Source organism: Crotalus tigris, unplaced genomic scaffold (genome assembly GCF_016545835.1).
Source record: "Crotalus tigris isolate CLP2741 ecotype Arizona unplaced genomic scaffold, ASM1654583v1 scf7180000017765.3138416, whole genome shotgun sequence".
Taxonomy (NCBI): Eukaryota; Metazoa; Chordata; class Lepidosauria; order Squamata; family Viperidae; genus Crotalus; species Crotalus tigris.
Genome location: NW_024096620.1, coordinates 684,266 through 702,590, shown reverse-complemented (window position 1 = coordinate 702,590; position 18,325 = coordinate 684,266). Strand labels below are relative to the sequence as shown.

Here is an 18,325-nt window from a genome sequence, read left to right as displayed (position 1 = left end):
TTAGCTCCACAAGGCCATCTGGAAACAGCGAACCAGCCCCTGCCGTGTTGGTCCCGCCCCGAGTGCATGCTGGGGAAGTGTCACCCTTTGTGAGGAATGAAGAAATGGACCATGCCTTGGCGCTTCCCCTGGTCCCACCCCCTTCTGCCAGAGACCCTCAGATCTGTCCCACTCCTGCCCAGGCCCCCACAGGCACCCTTGATGCGAACGATGTAGAGCTGGCCATGCCCACCCAGTAGGCCACACTCACTCCATCCACGCCCACCTGGTAGGCTGCACCCACCCTGGCCACACCCACCCAGCTCCCCAAGGGCAACCGCAATGCTGATGCGGCCCTCAATGAAATTGAGTTTGACACCCCTGTTCTATATGAATCTGCTTGTAACAGCCCTCTCATTTTGGAAAATTAATTCTACAGGCTTTACTGAAAAGGAAGATTTAATGCTTAATTGCAACTGTAGAATTGCATTAGTTGTGTAAAAGGGATTCTGTTGAGTGCACAATGTTATATTGGGATCCTGTTAGAAAAGATATGTGAAAATTCTTTTGCAAAGCTTTAAACAGTGATGGACAAGTGAATGCATCATAATTTATAATGTGGTTAAAAAGCTATAAATGGTGAGTTGTCAAGGTCTGATCACTGGATCATGCAGGTTGAAAATGACAATCACTATAAGGCTCTGAAAGAGTCCAGAGTTCCCGGATATACACAGTTGCAAATAACTGGGAATCCATTATGAGGAGCTTAAACTTACAAAAACTAGAGTTAGTTTATTATCTTTTCCCACAATAAAATAACTTAAACTAGCATTGACCACTTGAACTCAGACAAGCTTTTATTTTATTTATAAGACTATAAACATACTATTTAAAAAAAACTCCAGCTCATTAATTGCAGAAAAAGTGCACTTAAACTACTATTATTTTTCTGTATACTTAGGCTGGTTAAGTGTCATTTGACTTCAGTGTGAATTAAACTTTCTAAATAAAGACTTACAATCCTAGCTTTCATTTTACCAAGCTTGATTTTGGAGTATATCATTTGTTGCATAGTGTAGTTTAAGGCTAAGAAAAATTCTTGTTACTGGCTTGGTTGGAATCATCAACAACATTCTACTTTATCTAAATAAACTATGGTATTCGTTTAATTCAAAAAAAAAATTTTTTAAGTTCTCTTAGGCCAACAAGATTCATCTTGTTTAATAAGCTCTTTTCAGAAATTATTTCTCCAATACATATTAAAGCTATTCTTTTGTAGCTGATTTGTAATGCTTCAGGGTGCGAGCGGATGGATCAGTAGCCCTGATCCACCTTGGCATCCAATAGTGGGGGAGCCAAATGGAATGCCCCGGGAAGTGCTTCTCAAAGATCTGACGATAAAAATATCCTTCTTTTGTTTTAGGAGGATTGAATGGAAATTTCTCTTCAGCTTTCTCCAACAAAAGATCATCAACCTATGGGAAGATGTAAAAGAATAACATATGAGGACTTCATCATAAGTGCTTAAATAGAGGTGTAATGTCCAGTTTTGGCCTTCAAGCTACCCAACTCCTTCAGCCAAAACAGAAAAACTAAATATCATCCTCATCCACTCTGGGAGGCTCGATATGCAAAGCTGATGAGCTTCATGTCATTCACAGATTGCCCACTTTTGCCCTAAGTTTTTCATGATCTACTTTCAATATACTCACACTAGCTCTATTAAATGAATTAAATAGCATTTTAGTCAGACTAGCTTTAAAAAATTGATCTGTTACCTGAAGATCAATATAATCTTGTAGCATAGAGAACCAAGATTTTTTGATAGAAGTTAAGCCATCACTGAAAGCTTCCTTTGGTCTCCAAAGTATTTCTTTAGGCAATAAGTTAGAATCTTCAAAGGCTTCTCTTAAGAGGTGCTTTTCAATCCCATTCTATGCAGAGATAATATAATCAAGGATCAATTAAAAATACATTCCTTAGAATAAATGCTGCAGTAATTATAAAAAAAACATTTCAGAAATAGATCAGCACGACAATCCTAGATTCAGCACATTTTTAAGAATAATCTATCCCATTAATTTCAAAGTCTTTGGCATGGTTTCTTGTCATAGAATTTAGGTTTGAATGCTAAATCTGTCAGTTGAATTGAGACCCATTTAAAGAAATTGCATCTATAGCAAGACAACTAGTGATCACAACCTAAGGCTAAAAATCACAAGCATACACAAGTGAAATAGCTTCAGAAAATAATCAGTGAAACTTAAATGTAGATGTAAATGTAAATCATATGGTTATACAGTAATTTCCTCATTGGTCTAGTAATAATGGTTAGTTTACCTTTGGGATTCTGAGTTCTACTGGCAAAGAAAGGTAGTAAGCAGTAAACTGGTGATCCAAAAATGGAACTCTTAGTTCAAGACTGAAAACAGAAACAAATATTATTGGTGTACAAAATAAGCATATAGATTTGAAAAATGCACATTGTACAATTTATACATTAACAGAAAGTAAGCCATGATTAAATCACGATTTATTTAAAACCACCCACTGTCTATTTGCCTTGCAACATTAAGTTATAATTAGGGAATAAGCCACACTTCACCAAAAATAACACAAAAGCATTATAGCTTATATGATAATGACACGTTACAGGTTCCTTTGATTTAACAATGCCAACTACTGGGGCACCGGAAGTGGTCCTTCTCTGTGGCAATGCCCTCTGAAAGACCAGTAGGATGGAGGCCACCTGGGCCTCCTTGCCCTCTAGAATGAGATTCCCCGGAAACCCAGGCCTCCACCCTATTGGTCTTTCAGAGGGCATTGAAGACCTGCGCTGTGGCCCTTTTCCCAGGTCTTTGGCAAAAGTGACTGAAGTCCCCTTCTGAGTGGTGCAGTTTGCTTCTTGTTAGCTAGTTATTGCCAAATTTTGTTTTTATTCTTTTATTGCTTTGTGGTTTTTATTTGTGAACTGCCCAGAGTCATTGGGAATCTGCTGGCATAAAAATGTAAATAATAAATGAAATAAATATGAGAAAAGGCCATTGTTCAAATGTAACTTTGATTATATAAATTCTCTATTAGCCTTCTCCCAAATCAGGGTTCTTTCAATATACTACAACTCTCCTCACCTTCAATTAGCATAGCTGCACAGGCAGAGATACATCTAATTTCCAATCAGGAAGGTTTTTCAACTCTCCTCCTCAAAGCAGGAACTTGTTTTTTCACATACTTCCAGAATGTTTCAAACTTGAGAATTATTTATTCGGTGTTAAATAATTTCAACTGAACTTTAATACATTACTCCTTTTGACAATTAGCTCAACTAGTGCTAACTAATTTTTTCCTGTCTCATTATTACAAATTACTTGTAGGGTAATTCTAATGGTCAACTGTTCTTTAAAATATATAAATATAGCACTGTACTGTATTCTCAATGGGAACATTCTATAGCTAAAGACAACTTGTCTCAACTGGATATGCATTTATGCACCATTTCCTTTCTCACTTCAATTCTCTTTGGACTGATGCAACAGTCCAGGAACTCCTACCAAAGCAGATACAGTGGTATTTTGGTACTCATCATTAATTGATTCCAGGAGGCACAGTGAGTGCCAAATACGATGAGTACCAAACAATTTTTTCCCATAAAGAATAATGTAGTTAATCACAAAGCAGCTGACACCAACACATTCTAGCTAGTGCATTGAATACCAAACAAACTATGAGTATCAGGATAAAATTTTCACATCAAAATGCAATGAATACCAAATTTGATGAGTTTCAAAGCAGTTAACTACCAAGTACCATTGTATATAAGGATGGACAATATATATACATGGGTATGACCATGTCATGAATTTTAGTCAAAGATAAGCAACCACAAATAAATTTATATAAACAAAAAAGGCTGACTCATAGTGTATAATAACAACTGGAAAAGTAGATGATCAGACTTCAAATGGGGAATAAAGTTTAGAACATGTATCAGTTCTTAGTATAGTGGAAATGATTCCTGTTCCTTTATGAACTCCTTCAAAAATGGTCAGGCTGGAAAAGTGACATCAACTATCCTGAAACTGAAAATCTCATTTTGGGAGAAGCCTAAATTAAATAAAGATATTTATTCTTAATAAATGAATTAAGTCTCTCATGACACAATCAACCAAAGCTGGAGACCAAGCCTGATTGAGCTACTGTAGTGTTACAAGGATACATGATGTTATCATGATTTCATTAGTCAAATATTTGGGAGGAATAGATTCAATCACTGACATCACATCAGGGCTGATTATGCAAAACTTATGAGGAATGGTTCTATAACAAAATTGTATCCATTGGAGAGCAATCAGTGAGAGAGAGAATTGCTATTGATACTAAAGAGATGAAGGATCTTATATTTCATCTATGAAGCTGTTCCAGAATGGTTTAGAATGATTAATACTAAAAGCAATAGAGACAAGGTTAACTGGCAAGCATTTGTTAATTAAGTTACAAAGATGGCCAAGGCACCAGTATTAATCAATATTCCTAAAGATTTCAGAATTAATATCAGCATAATCTTCTGGGAAGTTCCCTTTGAGGGAGGATTTATTCTCCTTGTTTTCTAACTCTGGGGAAATGAATATAGGAGAGACCAGACTGGTACAAATGATTGAGGTTTCATCAGTATTGACAAGGTCTGATAGCACTGACAAATTAAGAGAGAACTAAGAAAGTTTCTTGAAGGAATCTATTGCCATTAAAACCCGATGAACTGAAGAGAAAATCAATTGAGATAGTTTTGTTTCATACATTTCTGGCAATGGATGCAAGAATCAACCTTAGATCTCTACCTGGATAAAACAAAGAAAATGGGCGTCTAAGGGCATAACTTGCTGCCACGATAAGAGCAAAACAGTGACTGGAGACCATAAACCTTGAATATGATTGCAAAGGCCTGAAGCCCAAAGATTTAGTACCACAGATTCTCTCAATTGTGTCTGTCCTCTTGTTTAAAAATATAAATGTGTAGAAAAAAGAAAAAAAATAATGAAATGAAAGCTATATAATAAAATATGGAAGACATTCTCAATAGTAAGCCTGAAGAATGGAGAGGAAACTGCAGGGGTGAAACATGCTCTTCATCAAAAATCTTTCTTCACTACAGAAAGTTCCTAAGAGGGTTTTGGTGCAAATGTAGAAGCCACATATAAGATCTACAAAGAGAGATCCATAGGAGATTAGAGGATCTTCAGTGGAGCATTACCCATGGGCAGCAGTTGTCCTATCAGCACGGAGAACATCAAACAAGTAGAGCTCTCTGAGAAGTCTCTCACTTTCTTCAGCAGCTTCTTCAGCTGTTGGTGCCTACAAGAGAGTATGGAGATTATTTTCATGCAAAGGCAGTTTTTGGCTGGTGCTATGCATAGCTGTGTGCAGTTCATAAATAGCACTGAAAATCATTCTTTTGGTTCAAGAGCAATAGGGTTGCCATGCCACAAACTTTCAGTGCTGAAGTAATGCTTGGACCCAGAAAAATTATGGACTTTTGCATTAGCAGAAAATACTTCTACTCACACAAGACTAAATAAGTACGTTCACGTGTTAACCCTCCCTACACCTTCAAAAATCCAGAAAGGCAGGCGGTAGATATTCTAAAACAGTAATTATACAGAGTATCTCACTCTATACAAGCAGAAGTGCATTAACCTAGAAATACATCCAATATGGACCCATATCTTATTTAAAATGTCCCTTTTCTCCTACCATTTGAAGTGTATAGAAACTAGGGGCATTATTACATTGGTAAAAACTGTCTCAAGTATGTTTCAGAGAGGATCACAGAAATTCAGCACTCTGACATTTCAACATGTTAATTTATATTCATTAAAATAATGATGACAATAATAATTTTAAAAACAATAACATCAGGTATATAGGGTAAATAAATTTTCCACTGGTATGCTTATTCCTGCCACGTTTGACCTTTTGCCACAGCAGCAATTAGATTTCCTCAGATTACCATGATTGATTTGATCAATACTCCCTCTTCTTGATCCCAATCTATACAACTATGTCAGGGACATCAGAGAAGACCTTCCCAACCACTGATACCCTTCCCTGCTTCCCTGCTCTACAACTGATAACCTCAGCCCATAATCTACTGCTGCGGGATTGGGGAGGGGGCAAATGTATGTATAACCACTTTGGCATCTGTGACTGAATCTCAAATCAGATAATGGTTTTCATGTCCTTTTCAGTTCTTAACTTTGGGTGGAAAAGCATAGAATAGTTCGTTGCTCAATTCTTCCTGTCTGCAAATAAAGTTCAGCCATATTTATAAATATTAGCATCTATACAATTTTTTTTAAAAGCATTCTCTTATTATGGTGCTTGGCATAGGCAAGAAAGATTATACTACCTTATGAAAATAGATATATCCTTGGGTCAACTCATCTGATCCTTCTCCTGAGAAAATAACTACACTGTCTGTTTTCTTTCGGATGTATTTGGAGACCAGATACATGCCTAGAATGAGAAACAATTCTCACTCAAAATTGTTTACTAATCTCACACGACAAGATCTATGTGCAATTGTATTTTTCACAGTAACTTGCATGACATATTTCTTTTCATAGCCATTCAACAAAGATTATCTAGAAACATATTCTTTTAACTTAACAGAAGTTTAGATACTTTATTCAACAATCCTTGCAGTTTAATGCACCATTTGGGATAGTTTGAGAATACAAACAGACAAACAGATAAACACGAGAGTTTGGTAGTATATAGATAATTACATAAGTAATACATCAAACTTATGTGCATGTTATTGGGCTGGTGGAGGTAAACTTTCTCATCAAGTCCTTTTCATAATATTCTTCCCCTCTCTATCATCACCAATAACATGATCAAGATACCCTGATAAAGAAAATTAGTTAGAAGGTGCTCTAACTGAGCATTGCAAACTCTCTCCAGTTTTCAGAGAACCTAGCTTTCTTTTACATTTAGTTAATAGCAATAGCACTTAGACTTATATACTGCTTCATAGTGCTTTATAGCCCTCTCTAAGCAGTTTAAAGAATCAGCATATTCCCCCCCTCCAAAAATCTGGGTCCTTATTTTAGTAACATCCACACACCCAGCATTATTAGATAGCTGGAGGTCTGGCACTTTTTCCACAGACTTAAATTTGGATTCCACTCAGTGAAACCAATTTAGAGATGTATTAACTTAGGTAAGAACATAAACAAGGAAAGGGAATCTGTAATTTCATCATATAGATAACAATAATGTGGAGGGTCCTAAGAGGCTACTTTAAACACTAGCCCATAATACTCAATATTGTTTTCTCTGAATGAAGAAGCTGTTCAGCATTTTAAATAGGATTCTTACTCACCATAATGTTCAGCATTTTAAATAGGATTCTTACTCACCATAACTGGAAATGTCTGGCATAAAACTTGGGACCTTCTGTATGCCAAAATAGGGTCTACTAAGTAAATTGTAAATTTTTACAAGAGCATCTGTCTGATTTGGTATGAAAGGTTTTATGACCATAAAGAGAGGATAACCCTAATAATTTTCATAAATAGCACTTCTTTCCATTTTTCAGAAAATTCCTTTTTCCATCTTCTTTAATCTCATGCTTCCCCCTCCCCCCCCCCCATTATCAGTAAATACAATACTAGGTAGAAAAAATACGTGAAAGCTGCCCTATACAGGAAAGTATTGAAGGATTAAAATTCTATTTAATTTATGCCTATATTCATCCTGTTTCAAAGCAGGGCTAACTGAGTAAGAAAGCGGACCAACTCTCATAATTTGCAAACCTTACCCACTGATGCTCGTATTGTTGTGATGTCATATGTTTCCAAGGAAAATATTACTTCTTCTAGTGACTGAATCCCTTCTTGAGAACTAAACATAACCTCATGATGTTCACTTCCAATGTGCGCTGCTACCTATTAAAAACAAATATTTATATTAAACTTGTTAAACTGAATTTTCATCCAGCATTGCAATCAATAAAAGTTGAATTCTGGAATATATATTTTATAAATTAGTATGTTTTATTTTCCTCAATCCATTATGCTGCTGTTCTAATGGAGCAAGACCATGGGTTATCCAGAGTCCAGAGGTTTAAGCTGAAGGGTTATCTTATTCAGCACCCAATTTCCCCCACTGGCCAATTGGCATTTTATGAAAGTCACAATAAGGCATGAATGTGCTAATCTTCCCTCCTTGTTGCTAGCCAACAGAATGTGTTCAATGGAATATTGCTCCCAAGAGAGATCACAGAGAATTAATCTAACAGTAACAATATACAAGGCTATCAATTTATCTTGTGCCAGAAAATGCTATAAAAATAATTATACAGTGCAGGACAAAGTATTCTCTTTGCTTGCTTTGAATCTACTAATAATCAATTTTACTGAATTGCAATAAAGATTCTTTCATCTGTGAAATTTTCTTCAAATCTATCCATTTTACCTTAACAGCCTAGAACCTTGCTTAAATGCAAATATGAAAGCTAAATTTCTAGGAAGTACTTTTGGACCTCCTAACATTCTGCATACGGTGTAAGAAAAAACGTTTTAATGACAAAACTGCTGAACCAATAATACCACTGTACCTTTCTTGCAGCCAGTAGGTCAGGACTATCTTCCATCCCAATAGAAAATGTTTGCAAGGGATAGGAAAGATTTTGCTCTTTAATAAGCTTGATAAGTATGGCAGCCACCAAGCTAGAATCCAAGCCACCTAGTAAAACATGAATTGTGGCTGAAATTGTGCTTATCTTTTTTTCTCATCATTTAGAAATTTTAAGCAACTCAAGATATTTTTCCTTTCTATTTGGAATCCTTTTTCAAAGGAATCAACTTTCCAATAATTTCTAGAGGATTCTGAAATTATTTGGAAATTTATCTGGCACATAATGACTATTGCTATATCATCCTTTATTTTATGACCGGAAGACATTTTGCAGTTTAATTGGAAATCAACAATTATAAAATTAGCTAAAGCTTTTTCTATCTAATTCCATTAGTCAGAGCATATCAAAAAATTCTTCTGCACTGAATTAAGCCTTTATGGCTTCAAATAGATCAAATTAATGTATAAGGAAGAATCATCTTGCATCCTTTATCTAAAAAAGCACTGACCAGAGATGAGATTTCATTGATTTATCAATTGATATCAAGGCAGAAAACAGGCTATCTTTATTGCTATGGAAAATGTGTATCTATTATTATGCAACTAGCTCTGTAAAATACTTAAAAGCAGTATCTATTAAACTTTTCCTAGAGTTGTTGCTAAATGAATGAAAACATCGCAAATACAATGCAGTTGCATAAGATACATTAAAGAAATTTGTGCCATCAAGTCAGCATTGACTTAGCATTGATAAATCCATGTATTTTCCCTGGCAACATTTTTAGAAGTGATGTGCCACTGCTTTCTTTCTTTGGCTGAATAATGCACAACTGGCACAAAGTCATTCAACTGACTTCATGTCTGAGATGGGAGTAGAGTTCATAAGTCTCTCAGTTTCTAATCTGGGTATCTTTTACCGTTACACAAAGCTGCCTCTCTATCTGTTATATTAAAGGATTTGTTATGGCTGTGGTTCTTATTTTACCTGATAAGAGACAACCAATTCTTCTATGAGACATCAAACGTTTTCTAACAGCATTTTCAAACAAAAGTCGAATGTTGCTTTTCACAGTTTCAACATCAACACCTAGCAGGAAAATAGAAATTTCATTAAGATAGATGAAAAGGAAGGACAAAGTACTAATCCATTTTCAAATAACTGCTTACAAAACTTCAAGATATTATCTCCTTGGAATAAAGTTAGCAATAACTTTACAACAAAGTTGTTTCTTGGTCCAAATTCTAGAACTCACCAATCAGTATTAGGTAAGATGTCTGGCAAGAAAGATCTGTCCTCTCTCCAGCAATGGATAGGGATAGGGATAGGGATAGGGATAGGGATAGGGATAGGGATAGGGATAGAATAGAATAGAATAGAATAGAATAGAATAGAATAGAATAGAATAGAATAGAATAGAATAGAATAGAATAGAGTTGGACAGGAACTTGTAGATCATATAGACCAACCCTTTGCCCAAGCAGGAGTCCCTACACCATTTTTGACATATAGCAGTCCAGTCTCTTCTTGAAAGCCTCCAGTGATGAAGCACCAACAATGGGGGGAGGGGGGAATAGAAAGTGACTGAAATACCTTCTCCTGATCAGGCTGAATGAGGCCTTTTGACTGTGGCCTCATAATCCACAGGCTGTCTTTCAAACATGTATGACCATGACAAAAGTCTCTCCTGACTCAAGAATATGAAATATGCTGACACATATTCCAATAAAGGAGAATATTTGTAGCTCAGAGTTGAAATGAGGGATGGTCTCTGAGCTTGGTTGTTTTTCTATAAACGTTTCATTACCTAAACTAGATACGATTGTTAACACTGATGATCTTACCTAGTTTGGATAATGAAATGTCTGCAACAAAACAACCAAGTCAGGAAAGCACCAAAGAGACATATATTCACTGGAAGGGAATGCAACCTGCCTGACACGTGAACCTGCCAGAAAACTGAACAATGCTGTTACCTGAAGGCAAATTTTGTATTGTACTGTAGGCAGCATGCAAAGGTTCCTCTCTAGGGCTGTGAAATTTGACCACTTCCACTGATGCAACTTTACCACTTAGTTTTAAATCCAAGACTTCATAATGTCCAGGAAGAAAAGGCTCCACTTTGAGAGCACTGGACATATTGTGTTTCAAGTTAATCAGACCTACAAATATAAGAAAGCACATAGATTGAGCAGTTGTTATTTTATACTTGGTCAAAAGAAAATGTCTGTCAATATAACTTTTGAAATATATATGAAATATATGAAATTTATATATTTTAACAGTGAAATGTGAACCATGAACAGGAGAAGATTTATTTGTGTTATAAGCCTAATTCAAGTGACAATAGTTGCACTAAGCATGTGCAAATATATCCTCAAGGGACAAAACAGACTGTGATCCTTTCCATATCCTGTGACTAGGGGAAATTCACAAAGTCTGACTATTATAGATCAGAGGAGAGTTGTGTGTATATTCCAATTCTTTGTCCAGCCCTCCTTCCACATTTACCAAATGAAAATTGTAACCATAGAAGATTGGACAGAAGATTCATAGAAATTTGCAATCTTCATAACAGCTTTAAGAAAGGGGAGCAAAAACAAAGAAAAAAGATGTCACTGTTTTAAGAATTTAATTAATCTTAATTAATCAAAGTCTGTTTTTTTTATCATGACTATTGATTTTTGTTTGAGATAGGAATTAACCAACTGGTTTGTTGCCAGGGCCTGACATTATAGGCTGAGAGAAAATGACTGGCCCAAAATCACCCAGGTTTTCATATCTAAGTTAGGACTAGAACTCACCATCTCCTAGTTTCTGGCCAGGTGCCTTAACCACAGACCAAATTGGTTCTCAGTTAACTTTAAATAATCATTTCTTTAAAGTTTGGGCATCTTTTCTATAGATTTACATAGAAGCCTTAAAAAGTAAGGTCTGATTTTAATTAAGCATGTCCATGCATTCTTGATATGCTTATATTCATAAAAGTCTACATTTCTTTCTACTAATTTTTTTTTAAGTTTGCCAGCCATATAGCAGCATTTCACCCATGGAAATTATAGTTCAACAAAGACTTCTATTTCAAACATTTCTTTCATAATACCCCAAAATATAACAAAACTTGTATTAAACAAGATCACACAATAATCCATATATTTTACTGCAAAACCAATGTCCTGTTTTCCTTTCATAGGTTTAACTTTCTGTGGAAAGGTGTCTCACCATTAGGAAGTTTCTGGTTCATTCTTATAAAGAGATTTTGTGAAATGAGGCACAACACTTTGAATATTGAACAGGGTAGCAATTTAGTTCTATTTGGGAGTCCATATTCAAGACTGTTATTAAAGGATAGTTCAGAAAGATACAGGATTTGAGTTACCTTTTGCTTCGGAGCAAACACCCAGGAAGCCATCGTCAGTTAGGACCCTAAACAATGGTCTAACTCCATATGTATCTCTTCCCAGAAACACCTTTCTATTTGCGCTGTCAAGCAAAATGAATGCAAATACACCATCGAGCATGGAGGCAGTTTCCTCTATTCCTCCTTTGTCATAAAGATGAAGGATTACTTCTCCATCTACTAAGGTCTGGTACTCAAATCCAAACTGTTTCTGTAGCTAAGAGAAAAGAAACATCTTTAAAGAGGTATATAATTAGAATATCGAACAACAAATACAAAAAGCATATTGTTCACAAAATAATATGTGAACTATATATTAATATAACTATAACCAGGACTTTTTTTTTGTCATAGAACACTCAGAACGGAGTTCCGGCACCTTTTTTGGATGGAACCTTGTAGGGTAGGCAAGGCGGGTTGTATGACGTCTGTGAGTTCCAGCACTTTTTTTTTTTTTACAAAAAAAAACACTGACTATATGTTAATAAGAGAAAAAAATATAAAAATGCATGCTTCCCTTTAGTGATCAGATCATAGCTTCCTACCTATTCATTTTTTTCATAGATTATCTATTAGCTTGAAGAATTTATCTCTAGTGATAGGGCACTGAAAATCGTCAGAAATGTTGCAACTTTTAGCCAATCTACTAATTTCTCTTAACTGCAATAGGACGGCCTAAATATACAGATTTATTTAGCTGTACAAAAAAGTGGGAGCAGACAGGAATAACCATATGACTGAGGCCCTGATTCCCCCTCCTCCTTGCATATGGCAGATGACCCCGTTGGGGACCATAAGAGGCCAATTAAACATATGATTATGAATGAGGTATTTTACATTGGAATACCCAACCAAGAGAATTTTATTTGTTGTGTGCATAGATCTTTGGGGCAAAGGTGTTTTTAAAAATTTCTTCCAGACATTTCAAGCACTGAATATTAGATTTTATTTGTTTCAGGATTTGAGATTCTCATTCTCTAATGGAGGCTTCCATTTCTGTGCTTATATTTATTATAGCCTTTGTTCTTTTAACTGAATACCATCCTAGGAACATATTGGGGGGAGAAATATAATAAATATTAAGGTATTTAAGTGTAATCTTGAAAGAGAGAGGAAAATGATAAACAATGACAAATTTATTTGTAACTTGACAAAACATAATCATTCAATATATTTTAGAGGACACTAATAAGTGTATAAGGATCTATTGAATACTTAATCCTAAATTGCCCACATTTTCTATGGCAAGTTTTAGTCTTTTATCAAACAATTGCTTTGTTTACATTTTTCTGCCATGAATACCCAGTTAACCAATCCATTGGCCCAACCTTTTTGCAATTTCTCAAGCTGCCAGATTCAAGGGAAGGTTTTTTTGTGTTAAAATTAGGATACGGACAACAGACTGCCCATTTCCAATTTAAGGAATTTATATGCTGCTGTTCGGTTTTCTCAACTCAGCTTATAAAAATATCTTGAGCCAATATACAGATATGTTAAACACATATAACAGTCTGCCCAGACACTAGATATTAGGGAATGCCATCAAAACCATTAGAATGTAGTTCTTTTCATATTTGTACCCGTCTGAAGTTGTAGATCTCTCCATTGTAACACAGCCACAAGTAGGGAAATTTTTTCACCCTTAAAGGCTGCATTCCATATAGCTGATCAACAATTGCTAGACGATGGAAACCAAAGCAACAGTTGGTAAAGCCATTGACATTTTCAAACCGGAAAGCATCTGGTCCTCGATGGGCTATTTTCATAGCAGAGAGACATTGTGCAGAGAGGCATCCATCACTTCCGAAAAGGGCCCATATGCCACACATGGTGTTGATGAATAAAGGCTACTAGGGAGAAAATGAACCAAGACAGACAGCTTTTTAATGTTCTGAAATCCATATCTTTACACCATTCCATGAAAATAAATGTGGCATGTAACTTGCCATAAAAACACATCACACACAAATAAAATATTTTATTTGAAATAGTTAAACTATATTTCAAGGGTCCACAAATTTGAGAACTTTAAGATTTGTGGACTTCAACTTCAGAATTCCTCAGAGAGCATGGCTGACAGAAGAATTCTGGAAGTCCACAAGTCTTAAAGTTGCCAAGATTGGAAATCCCTGAAATGTTTTGTGGTATTTAAACTAGTTTCTGTTAATTTCATATTAATTAGTAATACTAATTTTGAAGTTTTTATTGTTAGTTTGGTCTTCAGAAGAAATTGTGTTGTTTCATTTCTGTACATTATCTTCTATGGAATATAGCATAAATATATTTTGATCTCTCTCATTATTCCAGCCTAATTACAATTAAGCAACTTTCCTATTGCTGTTGAAGCTTTTCTACATGACCGTTTGTGCAGTCTTGCTTGGTATCGAGTCAACTACTTAACAAAACATCATGTTGGTTCTTTTAGAGAACTCCTTACCTTCTTCTTAATCGTGAATAAAATAAAATCTGATGGCAATAAACTAACAGCTATCTACTTGGACAGCCGTTTGTCTGAAATGGTATAGGGTTTCCTGCCTGAGCAGTGGGTTGGACTGGATGATCTCCAAGATCTCTTCCAACTTCATTATCATTATTATTACTTAGAGTAGAACACTACTAAGAGTCAGTAATAATAGATCATGGATATCAAACTCGCCACGTCACGTGATGTGTCACGACATATCATGACACTTTTTGCATTGCCAGAAATGGGGTGGGCACGGCTTTGGTATGATGAAACCGGCCCGCGGACCAGCAGTTTGACTCCCATGTAATAGATGAATAAATCCTACATATGATGGTCAAGGAAGCATGCAAAGATAACTCTTCACTTTCTCCTCACAACAACAGATCTGTGACTGTGAGATAGTTTGGGCTATAAGAAAGTAGCTGGCCCAAAGATATTCAATCACTTCTTTGGTCATGGATTTGATTTTCTCATTCAAGTACTTAGCCACTTAACACACTGGCCTAAAATGTATCAGTTCTTCATGTGTCTTGCCTACTTTCACATTAATTTATGAATGTCTAGGAAAATCTGCACATCAATCAACATTAATCAATCTTCATGCATATTTTATTGTAAACAATTGATGCACATTTTCTATATAATGCTAAAAACTGTTCCCATGAAAGACCCATAGAAACCAAAGAAAAACAGTGTTGTACTCTGCATTTTAGCTTGAGCATTTGTATTACATCAGCTTTTTCCAGATACATATCTAACATCTTCAAGCAACCATATCCATAATTAAAAAATCCTAAATAAGTCATGTCGCCAGTGGAAAATAAAAATATTCCAAAATAACTTTTATTTTTATGGTTGACTCCAGTCTGCCCCTGAATAATATTCTCCCATTGATCCTGAGTCAGATAAAGTGTTTTCATTTTCTGTTTGAAGAAAAATAAATATTATTTGAAATTTGAGTCACTCTATTAATATTTTAGCCTCTCAGTTAAGTATTTAAGCAATATTTAAATTAATCAGTTGAACAATTTGTAGCAAGATTGGCCTAATAAAGCAAAGAAAAATATGTATAAATTGTATCAAAATCTGATGATTAGAAATAAAAATGGTAAGCAATGACAAAAATATATATGATATAAAAAATTAAAACCAACAAATATGTGACCTCAAACATAATGAAGAAGCAAATCAAATATTAACAGCACAACAAGCATAAAAGATTGTATTATGGAAAAAAGCCCTTACAATTTATTATATTTCACATATCTTATACCTTATTAAACTACTTTGTCAGTAACAAAATATTTTAAGATAACTCTCCAACTGTTCAATAACTTTATTATTTAGAAGACATTGGGTTGATTAAAATAGTCCTTCTGGCTGAATTAAATTAAACAAATTAATGAGCAAATTGCTGAATAGGCATATGGCAACACCTGATTGACCTTTCACTAGGCCTGGAAGCCAAGTATGGTCAGATCAAATTAACTCAAATACCTGGATGAATCTGTGAGCTCAGAGAGCAAAGCAGACTTCTTTTTTATAAGCACAGGTAGTCCTCGACTTATAACAGTTCATTTAGTGACCAAAGTTACAACATCACTGAAAAAAGGACTTACAACCATTTTTCACACTGTATTCTGCTGTGAAAAAAAACCTGGCTACAGACAAAATAGCAAGGGTATGAAAGACAGTATCTGGAAGAGATGTTAATGTTAAAAACACAGTTATGGAATTGTAGAACATTGGAAACTACATTGAAACACAATCACACTCCTGGCTAATTAATTCACCTAATTGCATGGATTTGGCCACACACTAGGTAAATTCGGACAACACCCTGTGCCACAAATTAGCCAGCAGCTAGTTTTAAACTAGCCTGTTGTGCTAACTCCACCCCTAACAAAATAGTTTACGTTTTCCTGTTCTTTTCCTCTTGCACAAGTGATACATGGAGAGAACCAGCACTGGGCATAATTAGAAAGTAGCATTATTTAAATCTATGAAATCAGATGTTTGTTTACAAGAAGTCTGACAACCAGAAATTCTGCAGGTGCAGTTGTCTATAATGAGTTTTTTGTTTGCATTTGGTACTTTTAAACAATTAATTACGGTCACTTCCGATTCGTCCGTGAATAGTGTCCCGGCGGCCACCAGGAAGGCAACCGTTGCAGCGGGTTTCTTCCAGGCAGCGGGACAACAGCTGGTATCTGAATTGCACCTTGTTCTGCAACTCTGAATGGCATAGGGGGAGTTCTGGGCATAAATAGCGTGGGTGGAAAACTAAGAAGTCCCGGATCCGTGCAGATCCCCTCACCGGCTTACCCTTTCAACTTCAGCTCGGAATTTGCACCGGGAAAAGCTGCTTTCACAAGCGAGAAGAGATCAATCACTAGCAGGCTCAGCAGCTGAACCGCGTGCCGTTTGGCCGAGCTCTACGGAAAGGAAAGCACAACACAGAAACCAATCACAACCCGCCGGGCTGCGGCTTCTGTAAGACTGAGCCGGATTTCATCAGCCAGCGGTCCGCCCACTGTCCGTGCCTGGGACTTCCTAGTTCGGTTGCCCGCATCGCATTGGTTGGACCCTTTCCTACGCCGCCGGCTCCGGCTGAGACAGATTCCCGTTTTGCTTTCCGGAAGCTATCTTCCAGTGTATGAGAAAAAAGCCCCGTAGTTTTGAAGCGCAATTCTGCTTGAAATTGGAACTACCTAGCGCAATTCGGTAGCGGTGTGCCTTTTTTAGACTTGACCTAGTGCCGTTAAGGATGATGTCACTAAAAAAAACTTTTGTACTGGAGATGTGTGTGCAAATTACCAATCAGTAACTCCAGTATATCATCTGAATGGGCGGGGGGGGAGGGGAGGGGAGGGCATTTGGCTCAGGCTTCAAGACAAAAGAAACATTTATTCTTTTATCTAACAAAGGCTCACGCTGTTTGGAGTGATGTGCCTTGTTTTGTTTTCACGGGTAACCATTTTTTCATTTTTATTAAGATTTGACCCAGTCTTATGCAGGATGTAGGCTAGGCTTTTATTCTCTGAAAGTTCTTGTGTATTAGAGCAGGATCTTAATTCCATAAATTTTTAAGAGGAAACTATCAGGTAGCATTCTATCTTAGAGCCTTTTAAACCTTTTCAACTTATTCTTGATTTGCCACTGTGAATTTAAGTAGCAGTAACTTGCAGCATATACTAACACTAACTGTAACACTAAACACCCCAGCCAATAACCAACACCCCAGAAGACAAACTCAGGATCCAAAAAGAGCTTGACAAACTTGAATAATAGGCCCTATCCAACAACATGAAATTTAATGTGGAGAGAAGCAAGGTTTTACACTTAGGCAGGAAAAACCAAAGTTACAAGTACAGATTAGGCAAGACCTAGCTTAAAAAACAGTAATTGTGAGAGGGACCTTGGTGTCCTAGTGGACAATCACTTAAATGTGAGCCAGCAGTGTGCAGCAGCAGCAGCCAAAAAAGCTAATACAATCCTTGATTGTATAAACAGGCATAAAAGCAAAATCATGTAAGTATAGTTCCACTTTATAAATCCTTAGTAAGACTACATCTGGAATACTGTGTCCAGTTTTGGTCACCACATGACAAAAAAGATGTTGAGACTGGGAGGAAAGTGCAAAAAAGCAACTAAGATGATTCTCAGCTGTGCTTACTTCATTGGGATCATCAGTCAGAACCTTGACACTGGAGGCAAAAACATATGAAGAACAGTTGCAGGAACTGGGTATGTTTAGTCTAGAGAAAGGAAGGACTAGAGAAAAGAAGGACTAGGACCTGCAGTATGCCAGTATTTGAGGGCCTGCCACAAAGGAATCAACTTA

At 36.2% G+C, this 18,325-nt stretch overlaps 1 protein-coding gene across 2 annotated transcripts; it reads right to left on the bottom strand.

The window, feature by feature from the left end:
• Positions 1-810: 810 nt before the first annotated feature.
• ASNS (asparagine synthetase (glutamine-hydrolyzing)) lies at positions 811-16,981 on the bottom strand. Of its 2 annotated transcripts, none has more exons than XM_039341444.1 (12): positions 16,807-16,981; positions 13,595-13,864; positions 11,994-12,231; positions 10,591-10,776; positions 9,602-9,703; positions 8,597-8,724; positions 7,799-7,925; positions 6,383-6,489; positions 5,228-5,328; positions 2,320-2,401; positions 1,758-1,913; positions 811-1,454 (listed from the first exon to the last, which is right to left on the bottom strand). In XM_039341444.1, exons 2-12 carry the CDS (start codon positions 13,841-13,843, stop codon positions 1,245-1,247), a joined length of 1,686 nt encoding a protein of 561 aa, XP_039197378.1. In that variant the 5' UTR covers positions 13,844-13,864; positions 16,807-16,981; the 3' UTR covers positions 811-1,244. The 2 variants fall into 2 exon arrangements, with proteins under 2 accessions (XP_039197378.1, XP_039197379.1); XM_039341445.1 differs by having other exon boundaries at positions 13,595-13,861.
• Positions 16,982-18,325: the final 1,344 nt, after the last annotated feature.